The 21458-nt window shown below is 45.1% G+C and overlaps 1 protein-coding gene across 1 annotated transcript in view; it reads right to left on the minus strand.

Moving 5' to 3' along the window:
• The window catches only part of DNER (delta/notch like EGF repeat containing), a gene marked incomplete at both ends in the record, with an annotated part of 323548 nt that extends 303951 nt beyond the window's left edge, over positions 1-19597 (minus strand). Inside the window, one exon of the mRNA XM_082841200.1 lies at positions 19319-19597. Within this exon, the coding sequence (XP_082697326.1) occupies positions 19319-19597 (279 nt within the window). The remainder of the gene's footprint in view (positions 1-19318) is intronic.
• Between the last annotated feature and the right edge of the window lie 1861 nt (positions 19598-21458).

A 21458-nucleotide genomic window follows, 5' to 3' on the forward strand; every position in this document is an offset into this window, starting at 1 on the left:
CTATTACAATATTTTTGATCCATATACGCTCTCCAGTGTAAGGTATTAAAATCACTTAAAATCACTTAAAAGAAGGACGATAGAGACTAATATGGCAACAGTCACCATAAAAAGTGCCCCTCCAATATGGGAACATATGTATATGTATAACTGATTCACTTTGTTATAAAGCAGAAACTAATACACCATTGTAAAGCAATTATGCCCCAATAAAGATGTTAAAAAAAAAAAAAAAGTGCCCCTCCAGGAAGTGTCGAGGAGACAGATCAATGGATGCAAAGAGGCAGATGGAAGGAATTCATTTTTGGCGAAACACCATTCAAATATGAAGAATAGTCATAAAGAGAAAGGCAATAGGCATATTGGGAATCTGTTGACTTCATTCTCAATAGCTATTACCCCTTGTTTTGAGAATAGTATCACAATTTCCTTAAGAAAAGCCCTCCTTCCAATCTTGGTCCCCAAGGTTTAACTGGGGTTAGTCCTGCTGGACACATGACCCAAGCCTGGCCAATCAGCAGAATCCAGCCCCTGAGCCACAGTAATTGGTTCAGAGACACACACATGACCCACATCAATCAACTAGAGCTAATCTCAGGACTTCCCAGAGCAACTGGAAAAAGAGGCTCTCTGTTCCATTGGGGTTGCTGGCAGTAAGGATGGTGTGAGCCTGGAGCTGCCAGAGGTCACCATCTGGGGATCTGAGAATAAAGCCAATGGGGAGGAAAGTGGGGGTGAGAGATGGAGAGACTCGTGACCCAGGTGATATTATTTGAGCCCCTGACACCACAGTGTCTATACTTTTTAATCCTGTGAACCTACAGATTTCCTTCTTGTTTAAGCTATTTGAATTGAGTTTTCTGTTGCTTGCAACCCAAGGAGTTCTAATTAATACCTACAGGTGTGGAAGAACCCTGATCTGGCCTGGTTTTCAAACCTCTCTCATCTTCGTTTTCTCATTCATAAGATAAGAACTTTAGACATAGCTTACTCACTAAAGTCCTTATAGGACTTTAGAGTGCTTAATGCATTCCTATTTAAGACACTACATGTCTACTTAATAAAAACTCAAATACTCCATTGTATTTCTGGTCTGTTCATACTCATGCAAACACACAAAATTCACAATCATCTTAAAATTAGTACTTCTATTGGGTTTTAGCTGTGGTCAACCAAATTACTGAACTTTGTATCACAAGTGATTATGCAAGTTAATTACTATTTTAATAAAACTCATTTGATTTTTAGAGGTTCTCTATATGTTAAAATTAAAAATTACACTTTGAACAGTTATCTCTGAAGGTGTTGGGCAAAAGCATGAAGCCATGCAGGAAAACTGTTTCTGATCCAGATGAAAATGGTTTTACGTTGAGTCCGTCTTAAAACAATGGCCTGCCTATCTGAGGATGTCTCTTAATTGCTAAAAAATAAAATGATGCAATGATTACAGTTAATATTTCACCATTCTAACTATTCTGCATCGTCTTCATCTGAATGGGATGTGTTTCAGAACTGAGCTCAGCATCATGTCTAATGAATTTTTCTTATACATTACAGGATGAGCAGACAGCTGGGATAGTGTGAAGGAAGAACCACATTTGCAGACAGGGGACTCCACCTGCTGTATGACCTTGTAAGTCACCAAGAACCCCTGTCCCCTCCAGGCTCCTCGCCTATCAAACCAAGGAAATGCCTCCTCCAAAAAAACGTGAAGATTAAAAATACATAATATAGAGGAAGGAACCTCAAACACACCTGGGCATATAAGTAACTGAATTTGAATCTGAATGTCTGTAAGAACATTCATGTTGTAAATCCCCACCCACACCCGCCGGAGGACTGTCCTTGTTGTTCGGAATGTCTGAGCTTAAATACGTTGGTGAAGAGAGCCCTGGACGGGGAGTCAGCAACATTCAACTCCTGACCCTGACATTCATCTCTTTGGCCTTCACTTTCTTCTACAAAGTTAGACAAATGGCCAAGATGAATTCTACGATGATTCTAAGCTCTGAAAGTCTACAAAATGTGTTGCCATCTGTTGGTTCGCAAGCTCGTGAGCTTCCAGGGTGAAATCTGATACTGGCCCCCATATGGTGAGGACAAGCCAGACCCCTCTGGATTGGTAGATGGCAGATTTAATAAGCAAGGGAACTTATATATGTGGTATGTCCTGGGTGCCGCAAGACAGACAGATCTCTGCACCCGCCCGCCAGAATCTTAAATTTTACAGAGGTGCAGTCATGTATTCTCAGTCCAGATGGTCTCAACATCACATTGCTCTCTCAGGGCTACATCCTTGAACGTGGCCCTCACTATGGGAATGGTGGGCAGAATGCACATTCTAAGGACAGGGGAGGGGTAAGGAACCACTGATTGCCCGGGTTGAACTGGTGGGTCAACTAGCAGTCAATGGCCTCCTCCAACACATTTTTAATCAGTGCTAAGTGACCGCCAGTGAAAGGATGAGTTCCTCAGATTATTAACCTTGCTCTGAAAAAGAATGCCACCTCCTCCACTCTCCCAGCATTCTATAAAAATGTGTCTCAGTGTCAGACTGTCATTAGGACAAGCCTGGAAGATTTCAAGTCATGGGAATGGAGGGATGAGTGGGAAGCAGGGGTTCACGCTGAGCCCTTGACCGGAGGATTCAGTTTGTTTTACGAGCTTCTCTGGGCCACAGACTATCCAGAGTTGCCAGAACTGCCAGCTCCCTGAAGGCAGTTTGTCTGGGGGAGAAGCCTGTGTATTAGGGGCCATATTGAGCCCATAAAACACCCAATTCCCACTCCTTTCTAAACCACACTGCCCAAATCCCATTCCCTGAGGACATTACCCAGGTTCAGGTTGTAGGAACCAAGTAGCCTGGGGGTGGTTGCTAAGCAACAAGTGATCTCCGGGGCCTGCAGTCCTGCCGGCCCATCATCAAGTGCGGGGGGTCCCACCTCCCCATCCACTCAGATTCCTCATTTATACTGAGCTCATTAAAAACTAGCAATATACGTGCTCTCCATAAACCTACAGGAGCTCCTTCCTTAACAAACCAATGTGCTCAGATGTTACTGCAACCCACCGTGATAACTGGGGAGGCTCCACGTCGCCTTGTGATGTATTCAATGTGCCTGATGGGTGACAGGGCCTAGGAGAAGGGGGCTGCCTAGGATACCTGAAGGTCATCCACCAGATGCCAAGACCTTTCTCAAGCTGTATGTGGCTAACTTATGATCCGGATGGCCTTGCATTATTGTTTTTTCCATTTTCTGGCCTCAGTTTTCTCCTCAGTGAAAGGAAGCAACTGGACCAATAACACGTAGGGCCACTTATTCATGGTGGCTCAGGTGCCCCTGGCCAGCTCTCTATTTCTCCCAAAGGAGCTCAGTAGACAACAGGCACTGGAATGAGGGATGAATCGCTGGGATGGACAGGCAGTGCTTAGGGCCCAGGCTCAGCCAGAGGACAGAGCTCTCCAGTGCACAGGCCTTCCTGGGAGGGAGCCAGGGGACACTGGGCTCTTTCATGAAGAGACAATGGAGCTGGGCAAGCAGAGTGTCATGAGAACTGGGGCCACAGATCAGGCCAGGAATGGAGTATCTGGGATGCTGCGTGCCCGGGCAAGGACAGAAGCAAGAAGACATCAATCTGGGATATGAGCAGAGGCTGCAAGTAACCACCCCGGGGAGGATCCTGGGCTCAGCCTGTATAAGAAGGTAACACAGATGGAAATGCACTTGTCAGTTCCTTGAAAAGTTAAATATAGAATTGAAATATATTCCTAGATATAGACCCAAAAGAACTGAAAACAGGTACTCAAACAATTACTTGTACAGGCATGTTCATAGCAGCACGAGTCACGACAGCCAAAAGGCAGAAACAACCCAAACGTCCAGCAACTGATGAACAGACAAATAAAATGTCATAGAATGCAATGGAATAGCATTCAGTCATAAAAAGGAATGAAGTGTCGATACATGCTACAATGTGGAAGAATCTCAAAAACATCATGCTAAGTGACAAGCCACACACCAAAGGTCAGATATCGCACGATTCCATTTATATGAAATATCAAGAACAGGTAAATCCACAGAGACAGAATGCAGATTGGTGGTTGCTAGGGACTGGGCAGAATGGGCAGCAACTGATTAATGGGTACCACCCTTTTAGGGTGACGAAAATGTTCTGTAACTAGAGAGATGTTGAGTCCACAACACTGTGAATGTACTAAATGCCACTGAATTGTTCACCCAAAAATGGTTACGTTTCTATCATGTGAATTTGCCTCAATAAAAACAGTTTTTTAAGATCTCACACACCCCTTGGAAATACCTGGGATGGTGTATGATACAGGCACTAGAGGATCATGAAAAACCACGGGACACGTCGGGACTTTACTACCTCTCCATGGCGATACACCCAATGACCACTGATGTGTCTTTCTATGCCTTTAGGTTCTTTCTAATGCACTGTGGTCAGAGCCCTAAGAATAGAACGCTAAAACTCTCCAGTAAATAGGCTTCTTTCCAGGTTTCTGTTTAGGTGTTTATATCAAGAGGCAAGCAGCTGTTCATTTGGAGGATCCACCAAGGAAGCAGATCTGCTGGGGAACCCAGACGACAATAAAGACTCTCTTTTCTGGGGAAGAAGATCCATCTTTGCTGAGGAGGCCATTTTCAAGGGATCCACATGGAAAAGGAAGGGAGAGGAGAGGCAGGGAGCCCAACGGCACTGTCCCCGTCAAAAGCCTTGTCACCTACCATTCTCTGTCCCCCAGACAACACTGCATGTGAACCATTTTTCCAAATATAAGGGAGAAAGAACAAAGGAATCACAAGTACTCATATACTAGTAGGAAAAGCCAAGGTTAGGAAAAAGGGCTCTTGACTTCTCCTAAACTCCCACGGGCTCTTCTTGAAGAAAGACAGATATCATATGATATCGCTTATATGTGGAATCTAAAAAAGGGTACAAATGGGGGCTTCCCTGGTGGCACAGTGGTTGAGGGTCCGCCTGCCGATGCAGGGGACACGGGTTCGTGCCCCGGTCTGGGAAGATCCCACATGCCGCGGAGCGGCTGGGCCCGTGAGCCATGGCCGCTGAGCCTGCGCGTCCGGAGCCTGTGCTCCGCAACAGGGGAGACCACAGCAGTGAGAGGCCCGCATACCGCAAAAAAAAAAAAAAAAAAAAAAAATGAATTTATCTACAAAACAGAAATCGAGTTACAGGTGTAGGAAACAAACTTATGGTTAGCAGGGGTAAGGGGGGGAGGGATAAATTGGGAGGTTGGGATTGGGATTGACATATACACACTACTATATATAAAATAAATAACTAATAAGGACCTACTGTATAGCACAGGAAACACTACTCAATACTCTGAAATGGCCTATATGGGAAAAGAACCTAAAAAAGAGTGGATAGGGCTTCCCCGGTGGTGCAGTGGTTAAGAGGCTGCCTGCTAATGCAGGGGACACGGGTTCGAGCCCTGGTCTGGGAGGATCCCACATGCCGCGGAGCAACTGGGCCCGTGAGCCACAACTACTGAGCCTGCACGTCTGGAGCCCGTGCTCCGTAACAGGAGAGGCTGCGACAGTGAGAGGCCCGCGCACCGCGATGAAGAGTGGCCCCCGCTTGCCACCACTAGAGAAAGCCCTTGCACAGAAACGAAGATCCAACACAGCAAAAATAAAATTAATTAATTAATAAATTCCTACCCCCAACACCTTAAAAAAAAAAAAAGGGTGGATATGTGTATATGTATAACTGATTCACTTTGCTGTGCACCTGAAACTAACACAACGTTGTAAATCAACTATACTCCCATAAAAATTTTTTTTTAAAGTCCTCTTCCAAGCGTACAAAACATCTCAAGGGTTCACTGAAGGTGAAGGAAGCAAGGAAACCTCACATAAGGGATTATTTTAAAGATGTCAGCATCATTTTTTAACACTCTAAAGGCTGAACAAAATAATAACAAATTTTTCCTTAGGAAACAAAAAGAGTGATTTCCCTTTCAGTCAGTATAGCCCCAAATCCCCAGCCCACCCCGTCCTACCCTCTATTTATAAAAAAAAACTTAATATTAAATTTACTTCTCTCCAGCTGAGAGTTTATTTTAAACCTCACAGAAATGCTAATATTATTTCTCATTTCTCTGTCTCTCTTATTATTTCTCTCATTATCAAGCTTTTCTACGGAAGTTAAAAGAATTCCCTTTTGCACAACCAAAAAACCAATGACTAATTTTAAAGAGTGAAAATGAAGACAGAAGACCACAAAAATTCCTGGTCAGATAAAAGGGATTGTTCTCAAGGGAAAAAGTGTTAAGTATATGACATGAAATTAAAGCATAAGGGAATCTGCATTTTGTTGAATATTAAGATGAGTCTTTTTCTGCCCAAGCCTGGATGGAGAACACTTCTTGAAATCAGAACATTACATCATCAAGAACTTCTAAGAAATACTTTATTATCCAATAATGGCCATTAAAATTAACTTGGTGATTTTAACAAAATATTAAGAAACCCATGCCAACTATTAAAGGGGAAGTGTGCTGAGCAGTTCTTTTAAAAAAATAAATGAAGCATCTTAATGCTTGCAGTGTTTCAGCTTCAAAAAAGTCAAGACAAATAACAAGTATTTAAATATGATTTAGAAAGTCTATGCTAGCCCTTCTTAAAATAGACATAAACTGGGGCTATGTTTAATTATACATTCTAAAAAGGCAATAGGATCAGTCCTATTGACATAAATCTTGGCCAAAACGGAATTCTTTAAAAGCAAACTCCTGGTTCAAATTGGGTAATTCTCAAAATATTGTACAATGTAGTACTGGTATCAAACATTAGAATTCTATTGAAAATTTACTGACCACCCCACGGATGAGTTTGGCTAAATAAAAACCAAAAATTATAAGCTTCTAAAGGGCAAAACAATGACTATAAGCAGAGTCAAAAGAAAAAAGATAAATAGGGAAAAAATATTAATAACACAAAGGACTAATTTTCTCACTAACAATGTGCTATGGCAGATCAATTTTTTTTTTTTTTTTTTACCACACCAGGCAGCATGCAGGATCTTAGGTCCCCAACCGGGGATCAAACCCATGCCCCCCTGAACTGGGAGCACAGAGTCTTAACCAGTGAAACCCCAGGGAGGTCCCACAGCAGATCAGTTTAAAAAATGAACAACCCAAAAGAAAATTAGGCAAAAATAAGAATAGGCAATTCATTAAAAAATGTTCTCCTTCATTCATAATTTTTAAAATGCAAAGAGAACCACTGAGATACCATGTTTTACCTATCAGTTAACACACAAAAATAAAATCTGAGATACCAGTATTAACAAAAATGTGGGTGAACAGGCCTTCTCAAGTGCTGTTAGCAAATAAGCAAAGCTGCTCAATCTGTTTGGATGGCAATTTAGCAATATTTACTAGAATGTTTAATGTATGCAACTTTTGACATACATATATATACACATATGTCATTGCATATAATTATATACATACATATATAGTCATTGCAACATCATTTATAATGGAAAAATGGAAATAGTGTATTTCAGTAAAGACTGGATACATAAATATTCACATAATGGAATACTATTCAGCCATCAAAAAGAACGAGTTTGCTTTCTGTTTTAAGATATAGTAAGATGTTCATAGTAGATTAAGAAAAAATTTGCAAAACAGTATGCACAAGATGATTTCGTCTTTATATAAAATAGTTGCATGGATATGAGTATTTACATATGCTTCACATATGTTTATATGTACAGAGAGGAAAACGTAAAGAAGGCTACACACCAAAATGTGAACAATGACTACTGCAGAGGCATGAGGTTAGCAGAAGAGGGGGAGAAAGGGTAAGATAAGTTTACCAGTAGGCCTTATTCACTATATTTTTATAGGTTTTTAATGTCCTAACACAGTTTGATGGTTGCCCTTTAAAGGGCCCAAGAAGATGTAAAACTATGAGCTAAATTATTATCTTAAATGCAAGCTAATAAAATTTGCCTTGTGTAATTATTTGGCAAGAATTTAAATTGCCATTGAGAAGCCCGTTAGAGCAAAGCTGGTAATCAGAGCAGGGATTACTTAGGCTTTTTGGGTAAGGTTGCCAGATTTAGCAAATTAAACATAAAGAACTCCCAGTTAAATTTGAATTTCAGAAAAACAATGTGCAATATTTGGGACACAGAAAACAAAATTCATTTTTTATCTGAAATTCAAATTTAACTGAGCATCCTGTATTTTAGCTGGCACCCCTATTTGGGGGCTACTTCACGGTCCCAGGCTGGCTCTTGGTACATGCTTTCGTCCCTGCCCAGAAGTTTCTCGTGTATTTAGCTAGCTTCTTCTTCCTCTGTGCTAGTAGTTATTTTATTGGTGGAAGACTTCTTCAAGAATCTCATGAAACTTGTGAGTCATTCCCCAGGAGAACAAATACGTACAAAAGGTGGCATCTCGGGACATCCCTGGTGGCGCAGTGGTTAAGAATCCGCCTGCCAATGCAGGGAACATGGGTTCAAGCCCTGGTCCGGGAACAGATCCCACATGCTGAGGAGCAACTAAGCCCGTGTGCCACAACTACTGCGCCTGTGCTCTAAAGCCCACGAGCCACAACTACTGAGCCCACATGCCACAACTACTGAAGCCCGCGTGCCTAGCGCCTGCGCTCCACAACAAGAGAAGCCACCGCAATGAGAAGCCCGTGCACCACAATGAAGAACAGCCCCTGCTCGCTGCAACTAGAGAAAGCCCGCACGCAGCAACGAAGACCCAACGTGGCCAAAAATAAATAAATAAATTTATTAAAAAAAAAAAAAGTTGGCATCTCAGGACATCTGTATACTCTTGAAACCACCTGTAGATTCCAGGTTAAGAACCCTAATTTCTATCTAGATGTGACGTGCTATCCTGATTCTTGGAATTCCATGTCATCTCAACAAATTTAAAGGACTCACACAACCTGATTTCAAGACTTACTCTAAAACTACAGTAATCTAGGTCATATGGAATTGGTGAAAGGATAGATATATAAAGTCAATGGAATGGAATAAAATAGACCCACATATGTATAGCTGAACAATTTTCAACAAAGGTGCCAAGATAATTCAGTGGCGATGGACAATCTTGTCAACAAATATTTCTGGAACAACTGGATATCCATATGCCAAAAAAATGAATAAAACCTACTCATACACTGCCCCACATACAAATACAAATATTATCTCTAAATGGGTCAAAGACTTAAATGTATCACCTAAAACAATACAATTCCAGAAGAAAATACAGGAGAAATTTTTTGTGACCTTGGATTAAGCAAAGATTTCTTACAGAGGACGCAAAAAAGCACAAACCATAAAAGAAAAAGTGGATAAATTAGACTTCACCAGTATTAAAAACCTGCCCTTCAAAAGACACTGTCAAGAAAATAAAAAGACAAGCCACAGTTTGGGAGAAAATATTTGCAAGTCACATACGGAATAAAGGATGTGCATCCAAAATCCAGAAAGAACTCTCATAACTCATTTGAACCAAACACTTCATCAAAAAAAAAAAAAGGTATGGATGGCCAATAGCACAAAAAAAAATGCTCAGTATCATCTATTGTTACGAAAATGCAAACTAACACTGCAATGTGATGCCACTATACACCTATTACAATAGCTAAAATCTAAATCACCAACGATACCAAAAACTGACAAGGATGCAAGCAACTGGAACCCTCATTTAATGCTGACTGGGATGCAAAATGACATAGTCATCCTGGGAAACAGCTTGGCAACTTCTTATAACGTTTAACATGCACTTACGCATGACCCAGCAATCCCACTCCTAGGTACTTACTAAAGAGAAATGTAAACATGTACACTTAAAGACCTGTACGTGGACGTTTTACTCATAATCAGCAAAAACTGGAAACCACCCAAATGTCATGAATCGGTGAAAGGATAAATGAAATTGCGGTATATCCATACAATGGAATACTACTCGGCCATAAAAAGAAATCATTGATGCATGCAACCTCAGAAGCATTACACTAATAGAAGAAGCACACATGTTGTGTAGTTTAATTTATATGATATTCCGGAAACTGCAAAACTGTAAGGACAGAAATCAGACCAGCAGAGGCCAGGGGCTGGGCCTGGGGAGAGGGTTTACTACAAAGGGGCATGAGGAAATTTATAGAGGTGATGAGCTATTCTATATCCTAATTGTGGTGACAGTTACACAACTATATTTCAAAAATCATAGAACTGAAGGCTTAAAGGGGTGAATTTTACTGTATATAAATTATACCTTAATTTTTGAAAGAGACTGAAAATCCTTTGTGTAAGGAGTAATCAGGAAGGTCAGTTTGAAGTTAGAGAGTTTGGTTTTCTTTTCATATTTTCTAGATAAAATGTTCCCTTTCTTGGTAATATACTGAAGATACACTTAACATTTTTCCCATTCTAATACATTTCACTTTGCTTAAAAATTAAGGATGGGATTTTGCTCCAAATAACATATTTTGGAAATCTGACCTGAACACTGTCAGAAACTGTCAATCATCCTTACTGGGCTGTCCTTCCACTGGGCGGATATCAGTCCATTTACTACAGACTCTGGGGTTCTGATTTCCCATGGAAAAGAGGGACTAGATCCTTTTCATCTCAGGTAATCACTTCCACCACAAAATGCCTTCCCTAAAGGAGTTTCAATCTGCCTCTGAAACCCAAAAGTAATTACAAATGCTCCCTTAAATTAATTACAAGCAGCAGATAATTGTCAGCATTGGAATTCTAAAGGACGTGCCAGCTTTCAGGAACCCTTAGCAAAAGATAGCAGACATTTCTCTTTCCAAGTGCCTTTCCTTTAAGTACACTTATTTCATTGCACAAATCCTCACTCTTTTCCAAAAGCCCTATGCCATTTCTCTCTCTTAAGAAAGAAAAACCTTAACATTACACAAACCCAAAGCATCCCTGCAGAAACTAAAACTGCCAGAACTGGCACCGCTACCAATTTTTCCTCTGGTTCCCCTCCAGCACTCACTTTGAAAGTCACAAACAAGGAGCAGTTTGAGGCAAATGCAGTGTAATAATAGCAAAAACATTATACTTGAAGCCCCAACGCTGGGGCCCAGCTCTCCAATGCTGTCACCGAGCTGTATGACCCCAGGTAAGTTTCCTTAGCCATGAAATGGAGAGAGGTATCCACTTTGACAGAAATAGCAGTTCGTATGCACAGAGGGCCAACTCTGTGCCAGGGGGATTACGAGCTACTCTGTTCATCCTTCCAAACATCCTATGAATGAATGAGGAATTGAGGTTAAGAAAGCTAATAAGCTCCTAAGAAGCAAGAAGGATAAACAATAACAAAAAGTTTGCAAATATAAGTAAATATAAGTAGACATTTCTGCATAATAATAATATTACAATTGTTGAATTTGTGTTTTATAAAATAGGTCATGATTAAATTTTGAACAATTAAAAAAAAGCGGGGGGGCTTCCTTGGTGGCACAGTGGTTAAGAATCCGCCTGCCAATGCAGGGGACACGGGTTCAAGCCCTGGTCCGGGAAGATCCCACACGCCATGGAACAACTAAGCCCGTGCACCACAACTACTGAGCCCGCATACCACAACCACTGAAGCTGACGCACCACAACTACTGAAGCCCATGGGCCTAGGGCCCGTGCTCCTCAACAAGAGAAGCCACCGCAATGAGAAGCCCGCGCGCCGCAATGAAGAGTAGCCCCTGCTCGCCACAACTAGAGAAAGCTTGCGTGAAGCAACAAAGATCCAATGCAGCCAAAAATAAATAGAAGTAAAAAAAATAAAAGGTAATAAGCTTGTAGTGACCGAGTGCGGATTCTAAACCTCTAAATTCACACCCCAAACCCCTACAGCTGGTGTTTCCTTTCCCTACCACACACGCCTCCCTGGAAGTAAACTAATTTCAGTGTCCAAACATATTAAACAAGGTCTGATGTACAATGAAAAGTTAAAGTCTGCCCAGGATGACTCTCGAGATCGAAGACAAGGGCTCTGTTTATCCATTGGTATATCTCCCACTGCATCCAGCCTTAGTGGCTGGCCCTAGAGCCTGGCTATAGACACCCCTGGAGAAGAAAGGACAGAGGGAGGATAAGGGAAGGGGAAGAGGGACCAGCCTTTATTTAGCTCAGTCAAATAAAAACGGAAGAATAAATTCTTTCCACCAACGTTTACGGAAACATTCAGCCAACCTCTTCCTTTGTCACGGGCCAGATAAATATTTTCAGCTTTACAATCCATAGTCTGTTGCAACTGCTCCACTCTGCTGGTGGAGCCCAGCCCACCAGCAGATAAGACTTAAATGAATGGGCGTGGCTGTGTTCCATAAAGCCTGATTGACACTGGAATTTGAATCTCATATCATTTTCATGCGTCCCAAACTCTGATTCTTATTTTGATTTGTTTCCAACTATTTTAAAATGTTAAAACCATTCTTGGCTGGTTGCCTGTCTGCTGTCCGGTGCCTGATGCTCCTGTAATCCTGAAGCTTACAGCCCTGTCAGGGGTCCTGCTCTGCCCTCACTCACCCTGGGGAGCAGGGAGGGGTGACTTAGAGAAGCCCCTCCTCTTTTTTTTTTTTTTTTTTAGCGGTACGCAGACCTCTTACTGCTGTGGCCTCTCCCGTTGCCAAGCACAGGCTCCGGACGCGCAAGCTCAGCGGCCATGGCTCACGGGCCCAGCCACTCCGTGACATGTGGGATCTTCCCGGACCGGGGCACGAACCCGCGTCCCCTGCATCGGCAGGCGGACTCTCAACCACTGCGCCGCCAGGGAAGCCCAGCCCCTCCTCTTAAAGACAACTGCACTAAGACTCACAGTGTGAGTGTTGACCGAAGACAGGTCAGTGTTCAAATGAAGCAATGAATGATTCCATAAAAGGCTAGGTGGCCAGCGCATGCTCAGTCCACATTGTTCTCTTACTGTTTTTGACACCCACCTGGTAAGGGGGGTACAGAGGAGGAACTAACAGAAGTGAATGCTGTAGGGAGTCAGCAGCAAAATCCCAGTTTTCTAGCATCTGATACATCACAACCAAAGAAATGAATCTCCACTGGTGGAATTTTAGTCTCTTTGGAAAACGGGTAAGAAAGAAAGATTTTTTTTTTTGGTCCAAGGGAAAAACATGAAATAAACAAGAGTCCTCTTACAGATACGCACAATGGATACCTTTTAGTAGGTGTCTCCTCTTGGCCAGTCACTGGACTAGATACTTTTCTAAGCCACAAAAACCTTCAAGGTTGGCATCAGGGTCCCATTTTCACAGATGAGGAAACCACGCTGCAGAAAAACTAATTACTTCCCCGAGGACACTCAGAGTCCACCCTAGGGCTGATTCCCACATCTGGGCTCAACACTGCATCACATACCACCTTCGTGGAGACTTCAAGTCCACTTTGAGATGCAAAATCTTTGCCATTGGAGGAAAGTGTGGGCCAGAAATTCCAGGCTCTGGATGCTCTTGGATGAGAAGGGCCAAGAGCAGGCGGGACTGTATTCTTTTTCTCTGCCACAGGCCACATGTTGGGCAGGCTGTCAGGGGAGATGACCAGAGTCTAGCGGGGGCTTCCCTACCCTGGTCCTACAGAATTACTTGGAGGACATTTAAAAATCACAGGTGCCCAGGCCCCACCAATTAAGTCAGAACTTGGGGGATGTGGGACAGTGGGACGCAGGCACTCATTTTTGTTAAAGCTCCTGGGGGACTCTACAGGCAGCCAGGGTTCAGCACCAGTGTAGGTGAAGGAGGAAGGAGGAAATATAAAGAAGTTCTATCCACAAACTTTACTGTGCTGTTGGACTTTCTGTCTGGGGGGCAAGATTCTATAGTCCCTGCCTCTGGGCTGGGCAGCGCTGACCACAGCTGCCTCCTGGATCGGTAAGAAGATCTAAAAATACAGCTCAGCCATTCGGTTTTCTGACTCAAATACCCTTCGGCCTCAGATAGGTTTTCTTTCCTGTCTGATGCCTGAAATGAGGGCATAAACAAAAGCATTTTGGATGGTACCGTGTCACATGAGAAGCTTAAGCAAAGAAGCTGAAGACAGAAATGTGTTTTTGTCAGGTGGCCAAACTGAGAAAAATGATGTTTCCTAAGAATTCATCAGATAAACCAAATAAGAAAATCACTCCATTTTCTTAATACCAAGGAAAACAACTGTTTCTTTCCTTTATTAAAAGTGGTCAAAGGATTTTGATGAGCTTCATTCATTTCAAAAGAAAACAAAGTCACTGAGAATTTTCTGAGAAACTATTTCAGAATAAAAAGAACTATACATTTATCAAAATTTCAGTACAATGAATTTTTTCATTTTTAAAACTGATCTTGTAGCATAACTCATCCTAGTAGGGAGAAAAAGCTGAGTCTGTTCATTGAAGGAAAACAATCACAGGCACTGAATAGACTGGTGTAATCATATTTTATATGAGAAACAGATAATCCTTTTCCTAGTAGTATACCTTGTATTTGTACAACATTTTACTTTTTTTCAAAACGTTTTACATTCATTCTCCCATCCTCCTTTATTGAAAAAAATTTCACAATGTCCCATTTATTAATTGCATCTTTTCTAAAAAGAAAATAAGACAAGCATTCTAGTCCATTTTGGAGATATGAACACTGAAGTCCAGGGATGTTCGATTGCTCTCCCAAGGTCACAAAAAGTTAGTAGAAAAGCCAGAGAAAGAAGCAACGTCTCTTGACAGCTAATATAGGAGATTTTGCACATATCACAATGTGAGTTTGTGTGGGTGTGCGTGTGTGTGCATATGTGCAAAAAGTCCAGCAGAGAAGGCTGAAGCCGTGCAAAGAGCTAGAATTCTTTGTTGTTGTTTGTTAGCAAACTTCAGTCAAAATGGATTCATCTGAAGCAGAACCATTGTTTCAAGTTCCATGTTAAATCAAAGAGAGGGTTATAGAATCAGCTTAGTGGGTAAAACTACATAAAAAGCAGCTACACAAGCCCCTGTTTCCTCCAAGTGCAGAAACTGACACATTTTCATTCTAATCCCAAAGGATAAGATTCCTAGAGAACGTAACATGAAGAAACAAACAGGTGTCTGACTGCTTGAATATTTGGCAAAGAATTAATTCATTAAAAGAGCTGGATTAAAACAAAATAATACAAATTTAAATAATCTCTACCTTTGATGGAAGGCCCAATGGAAGGGAGGAGTTCCTGTACCACTCACCCGAAAAGAAAAATTGGTCCGGCAGCTGCCACCTCTGATACCTGCCTGCTTCCCCAAATGAAACAGAAAGGCAACAACAGCAGCCTCAATGTTTTTTAATTTGAAGTTTTTTCAAACCCATCAGAAATACTTATGTTTCTTTTATGTAGTGTCCATATGCTTGTCATCGTGGTAAAAATAACTTCAGCCAGGACCTACAATTCTAACTCTGAGTGAAGGTCTTGCTTGGTGGGTAGCATAAGGGGAATTTCCTGTGTCTTTATCAGGCTTTTCACTCCAGCTGGGCACAGCCATCAACCTGTTTCAGAGCAAAACCAGGTGTTTTAAAGCAAACCCAGCCTCAGAAATCACTCCATCCCTTTTTTACTGCTAAGACTCAAAGAGGTTAGAGCGCTAATTTAAGGTCACACAGCTAAAAATAACAGGGCCAGGACTGGACTTTCATCTCCACACCGTTCGGACTCTACAGCTCTACATCAAGCCAGCTAACTGGTTCAAATCCCACACTGACTTAACAGGGTGACCTTGGGCCTCTCATTTAACTTTTCTGCACTTCATCTAAATAATGGGCATGGTTACAGCACCCAGCTCATAGGACACCATGAGGATTGGAGAGCTATATCTGTAAAGCCTCTGAAACATTGCTGGCACGTGGCAAGTGCTTGAGAAAAGAGTTAGCAATCACCATCATCACAGTCATCATTGTCATCATGTCTCTGTAGGTTAGATTTCCATATACATTTTTATTTTTTTAACATCTTTATTGGAGTATAATTTCTTTACAATGGTGTGTTAGTTTCTGCTTTATAACAAAGTGAATCAGCTATACATATACATATGTCCCCATATCTCTTCCCTTTTGCATATACATTTTTAGAATCCACTGAATGCTCATGATTTAATAGGTCTAAGTATGTTAGAGGACTTAGAAAAGATGTATCTTAAGCATGAACAGGGGCTTGCACGGTTTGATCCTCCCACCAGCACCAAAGGAAAGAACACCTAGGCTTTCTAATCATTTTGCCTCCATGTGGGCAGAAGGGGAAGAGGGACAGGTGTGGCTTAAAAGCTGTCAGCAGTCAAACATCAAAAAACAGAATCAGACTCTTTATCACCAACCTTGTGAGGCAGATCCCATCCTCGAAGATGGGAACCTGAGACTCGGTTTAGATCACCTGTCACAGCAGGTTCAAGGGCAGCACCTCAGCTTCAAATGCACACATCCTCCTTCACACCACACAGTTCCCAGATTCTGTGAGTTCCTATCGCTGGGTGATACCAGAAGCACCGCCTGGACCCAGGGGCTTGCCCAAACACCAGCCAGCTGACCACACAAAAGCTGAAGACAGCCTTAATCCATTTTAATCCCAACTAGTGGTTCATGGTTTTCTTAATTTTAAACACATACTGAAAAAAGGAGGAGGAGGGAGTGGGAAGGAGAAGAGGAAGGAAGGAAGGAAGGAAGGAAGGGAGGGAGGGAGGGAGGGAGGGAGGAAGGGGAGGGGGAGGGAGGGAGGGAGGAAGGGGAGGGGGAGGGAGGGAGGGAGGAAGGGGAGGGGGAGGGAGGGAGGGAGGAAGGGGAGGGGGAGGGAGGGAGGGGGAGGGGGAGGGAGGGAGGACTTCAGAGTTAGGTTCCAATGTTTTCATTGCTAACATTATTGCCTTTGTAGTTGGGGGAGGGGTGACACTTGCTGTCTGCAGAATTCTCTTCACGTACAGGTAAAATTCCATTTTCAATTTACCCAGCGAGCATGCGATTCTGTTTCAGCAAGCACACCGTCTGCAACAGCTAACATCCATTTCCCTTATCTGTAACTGAGTATGTGTAAGGGGTTTTTTCCCCTCTGTTTAACTTCTCTATTGAGATTGCCTTTTTCTCCCCACAGAAAATGAGAGTCTCAAGTGTTAATGCAAGAACATGAAAGATTAAATTAAAATGATCAGGAATCAATTTCTTATGGGTTTACAAGGCTCTGAATCATCTCAGTTTAAGTTCTTCTGGGTAACCAAGCCAGAACCAGATCAGGTTCCAAATCTGCTCAGCTTTCCTGTTAGAATTAGTTACGCCAGCTCTCTTCAACTCAGAACTCCCAACCCAGTATTGCTTCTCCTCAGGTGGGCAGCATTCAGAGAGCTAAGACTGCCTCAGAAGGACCTAGAAGCCCGAATCTGTTTTGAACTAGTTGGTTCTGCAATATCTGTGTATTAGTTCATGACTCATTTCTGAATGAATACATTATATATCAAAACACTACTTAGGACAAAAAAAAATTTACGCTTCTCTGAGTCATCTCTAGGAAGCAATAAAGAGGTCTTCCCCTTTCCTGAAGATTTCTTCTATTTTTAGAATCACCAAAAAAGAAAAGTCTCAGAGTTGGGTTAAATCCCCAATGTCCAGTCTTTCTTCCCATTTACTTAAACTGATGTGCACTCTAACCTACCTTCTCCTGTCCATGTCTACTACACTCTGAATTCAAATTGACTGTTTCTTTCAAGGACAGATTTCAGACATGTAAATATGCGAGTGGTTTGATAGGAGCATTCAGGCAACTCACTTCTCCAGTAAAAGTCATATAGATCATCAGTCAACAGGGGAGATTAGTGAGCAAGATTCTGTCCTAATGGTTCCTGCGGCTCCAGCAGGCATCTCCCCAAAGAGTCCTCATTCCCCAGATGTACTCCGCGGGGTCGTAGCACGCTCTCATCATTACCCTACTCCTAATCGTCAGCATCATCTCCTTTGAGGGAATTAAAGCCTATTGGAACCAATTAACAAAGAAGAGCACAACGTTGAAAAGATAGATTCAGCTTGATAATTTGCTACTACTGAGGAAAAACAGATTCTAGGAAATAGCAAAAATTGTCTGTCAAGGTCAAGTTTCTCAATCCCATTTAACTATATTAAAAAATACTGGCCTCTTACCCAAAGAAATAAAAGTGCATTTGAGCGTTTTCAAAGTAACTCTTGGGGCATTTTATCAAATTTATATGAAACAAACTCCTCCACTCCATATGTAAGAAAGAAAGCATCTGATCCCTTATACGTTCCACATTCACTTGGTTGAATTTAATAATTTCAGATAAATCCATCACTTGCCCTGCCCTGGAATAGAGACTTGGGGATTTTCTACCTGCACACACTGTGTGCCGAGTCACCTACTGAAAATGTTGGTGTTAATAGGTTAGTAGGTTTCACCGAGCTTTTAACAAACTTGTAAGCCAGCCTTGTTTATTATCTGCCAAATTCTCTTGGAAATCCCAAATCCACGGTTAGCAGCTGGCCATCTCCCATCCCTCGCATGGCCCCACGCTTCCTTGAAGCTTCCCGGTGCCCAGCTCACTCCCTGGCTGCCTACCCCAAACATGCGCCTCCAGGAGCGTCCGGCAGGGAAGGTGACACAACAAGCCCAACTCGCAACGTCCCCTCCAATGCTTCCTGCTGCTCCAACACTCCTCCTAAGCTCAGAAAGGGCTGGTCGCAGGCCGCGGGGAGGCAGCTGACCTCTCGGCCTCCGGCGGCTTTGTTAGAGACCTCAAGGGGGTTGGAAAGGAAGGAAAATGCCCGACCCCTGGGCACGGAGCCCGTCACTCCCTGCCGCCCATTCGGCTCACCCTCGACACACGCAGGATCCGGCGGGACAAGGAACAGGGGCCACCTGGACATGAACCCCGCCAGGGACGCTTGGAGCTGGTCCCTCTGCGTTGCCAGAACGGGTACCAAGACCCGGCTCTAGCGGAGTGTGGCTCGGCCCGGGGCGAGATGGGCGCGCCACTTGGCGGCTAATGGTCGTGCCAGGAGTACCAGAGCTAGCTAGCTAGGGTGGCTGCCAGGCCATGGAGCGGCGCGCTCCGAGAACCCCGGGCCGGCACGGCCGGAGTACCAGGGTGGGCAGAGAAGCGACACTTGCAAGGTCGGCCAGGGGTCCGCGTCCACGTGGGCCAAGAGGCCAGATCCATTCCCTTCCCGAAGGAGGAAAAGCTCCTGTCAGGCGCCCTGAAGCTCCGTACCGGGTAGCGCGCAGTGGCCGGCGGGGAGAGGCTGCGGGTCCCCGGCCCGCGCCCGCCGCCGAGCCCGCCGCCGCGTCCACTCACCTGGCAGTTGGCGCCAGAGATCCCGGCGGGGCAGGTGCAGCTGTAGCCGGGGTCGCCGGCGGCGTCCGGGGACTGCGGGCCGGGCGCGGGGCGCGGGGTGCACACACCCCCGTTCCGGCAGGGCTGTGCGCCGCATGGCCCCGACACGGACAAGGACGCGGCAGGGACCGGGCTGGCCAGACAGCCGCTGCGGGGCCCCGCGCCGAGCAGCAGCAGCAGCAGCAGGGCGGGCGCGGGCAGCAGCTGCGCACCGGGCGCCGGGGCGCGGCGGGGCAGCATGGCCGACGGAGCGGGCGCGGGAGCGGGAGCCGGGGCTGAGGCGCGGCGGCGGCCCTGGCGGCGGGAGCGGCGGTGCTGGCGTCGAGAACTGCTCCGCGGCGCCGGGCGCTTCCTGCAGCTGCGGGATGCGCGGTTCCCGGGGCAACGGCGGGCGGGGCTTGTGGGCGGGGCAAGCGGGGGCGGGGCTCCGGGCGTGCGTGGGAGGAGAGGGTCGTGAGGACCCTTCCCCCACAGGGAATTGAGTCACGGGGAGCAGAATGGCCGTCCGGGGCCGCCAGCCCAGAGGGGTGCGGTCAGAGTCGTGGGTGTGTCCAAAAGAACCTCGAGAGGTCAGTGGTGGCGGCGCGGCCCCGGCGGGGAGCTAAGGCGAGGCTCGGGAAGGAAAGGGGGTGGAGGAGGTCAACGCAGGCGCGGGGAGGACTTTACGGGGCCTCCAGGTGCAGAGCAGCGCTGCGCCCGCCAAGGGCCGGACAGGGGCGGGCGGGGGCGCCGCGCCCGACTGGCAGGAACCGCCCTCGGCCTCTTGGCGCAGAATCTGCGAGACCGCAGGGGGCCCGGCCTTACTTCATTCCTCGGGGCTGCTCCCCCAGCTTTCACCACTTCCCCAGCACACACGGCCCTCCCCGCGCAGCCTCCAAACCCGGGCGCCCAGACACCCGCAGAGGAGTGGGACTGGCTAAGAAGTGACCTTGCGTCTGCGCAGCGCGCCCCGGGGCCCTTGTCCTTGGTGCTGACCGAGAGCTTCCCCTCTCGCGGGCCCTTCCCGGAGGGCGGAACCGGCCCCGCCGCTCAGAGGTGTCTGACTGTGGCGCGCGAGAGCTGAAAGAGGCCTCGGGATCAGAGTGTCTAACCCTGTCGCTGAACAGAGGAGGAAACTGAGGCCCAGACAGGCTGGACTGGACCCCAGTGGGTCACTTGACTGCCAGCCCAGAACGCTGTCAGTTTTCTGAAAGAGCAGTTCAGAAGAGCAGGTTCGAGAAGGCACTGCTCGCGTTTACTATCGAGCGCTCCGTAGTTTGACAGGCAAGGAGGTCAGGCGCTGCTGAGGAAACGCAGCCCACCTCGTCCCCCCACTCCCCAACCTTTCACAACCTCTGCTGTGTATAGGCTCCCAGGAACTGGTCCCCCTGTCTTCAGGGTGGCCACGTGAGAAAAGAAAATGGGACCCTCTTGGATTAACAGTTTGGCAAATTTTCTAGGGCGCACAAATATAGTTTTGTAAAAGCTGGGCAAATAAGAAAGTAGAGACTGCACATGAACCCAGCATGGAGGTGCCACAGACGAGCAGCCAGGGGCTGATAGAAAGTCGCCAGTGCAGACAGGAGCCAAACTGCACAGCCTCTCCCAGTCTCGCTCAGACACAGGAGCAAGTGTCGGCCGTTTGTGCCTTAGGAGATGCCTAAAATCCATGTGGCCGTCACAAGAAATCACTGAAACCCAGACAGATCTGCATGCAGCGGGGAAATTCATACCTCCAAGCGGACCCAAACAGCTATTACATTTCCCTCACACCTGCTGTCTTCTAGCCCAGATCTCCTCTTTTTAAAAAATCTTAATTTTGTGCCACACCAGCACCCTCTGCTGGTACTTGTCTCATCAATCAGGTGTTCCTTCCACTTTCTGTGCCCCTGGAGTGTGCATTTTCCTGAAACTAACTTTTCTTACCTTAAATCCTGGAATAATGGACTAGTGCTGCTCATGCCTTTCCATCAACACACACGCAACAAATGAAGCAACATGAAGTGTAAGAAGGGTTGTGGGCTAATTAAAATCACACTTCTGTTTACTATATTTTTGCCTAACCACCTCCCTTGTGGGTGAATTTCATATCACTTTGAAATACGGAAGAACTAACGGTGGT

Source organism: Leucopleurus acutus (assembly GCF_964270905.1).
Source record: "Leucopleurus acutus genome assembly, chromosome: 6".
NCBI classification, from domain to species: Eukaryota; Metazoa; Chordata; class Mammalia; order Artiodactyla; family Delphinidae; genus Leucopleurus; species Leucopleurus acutus.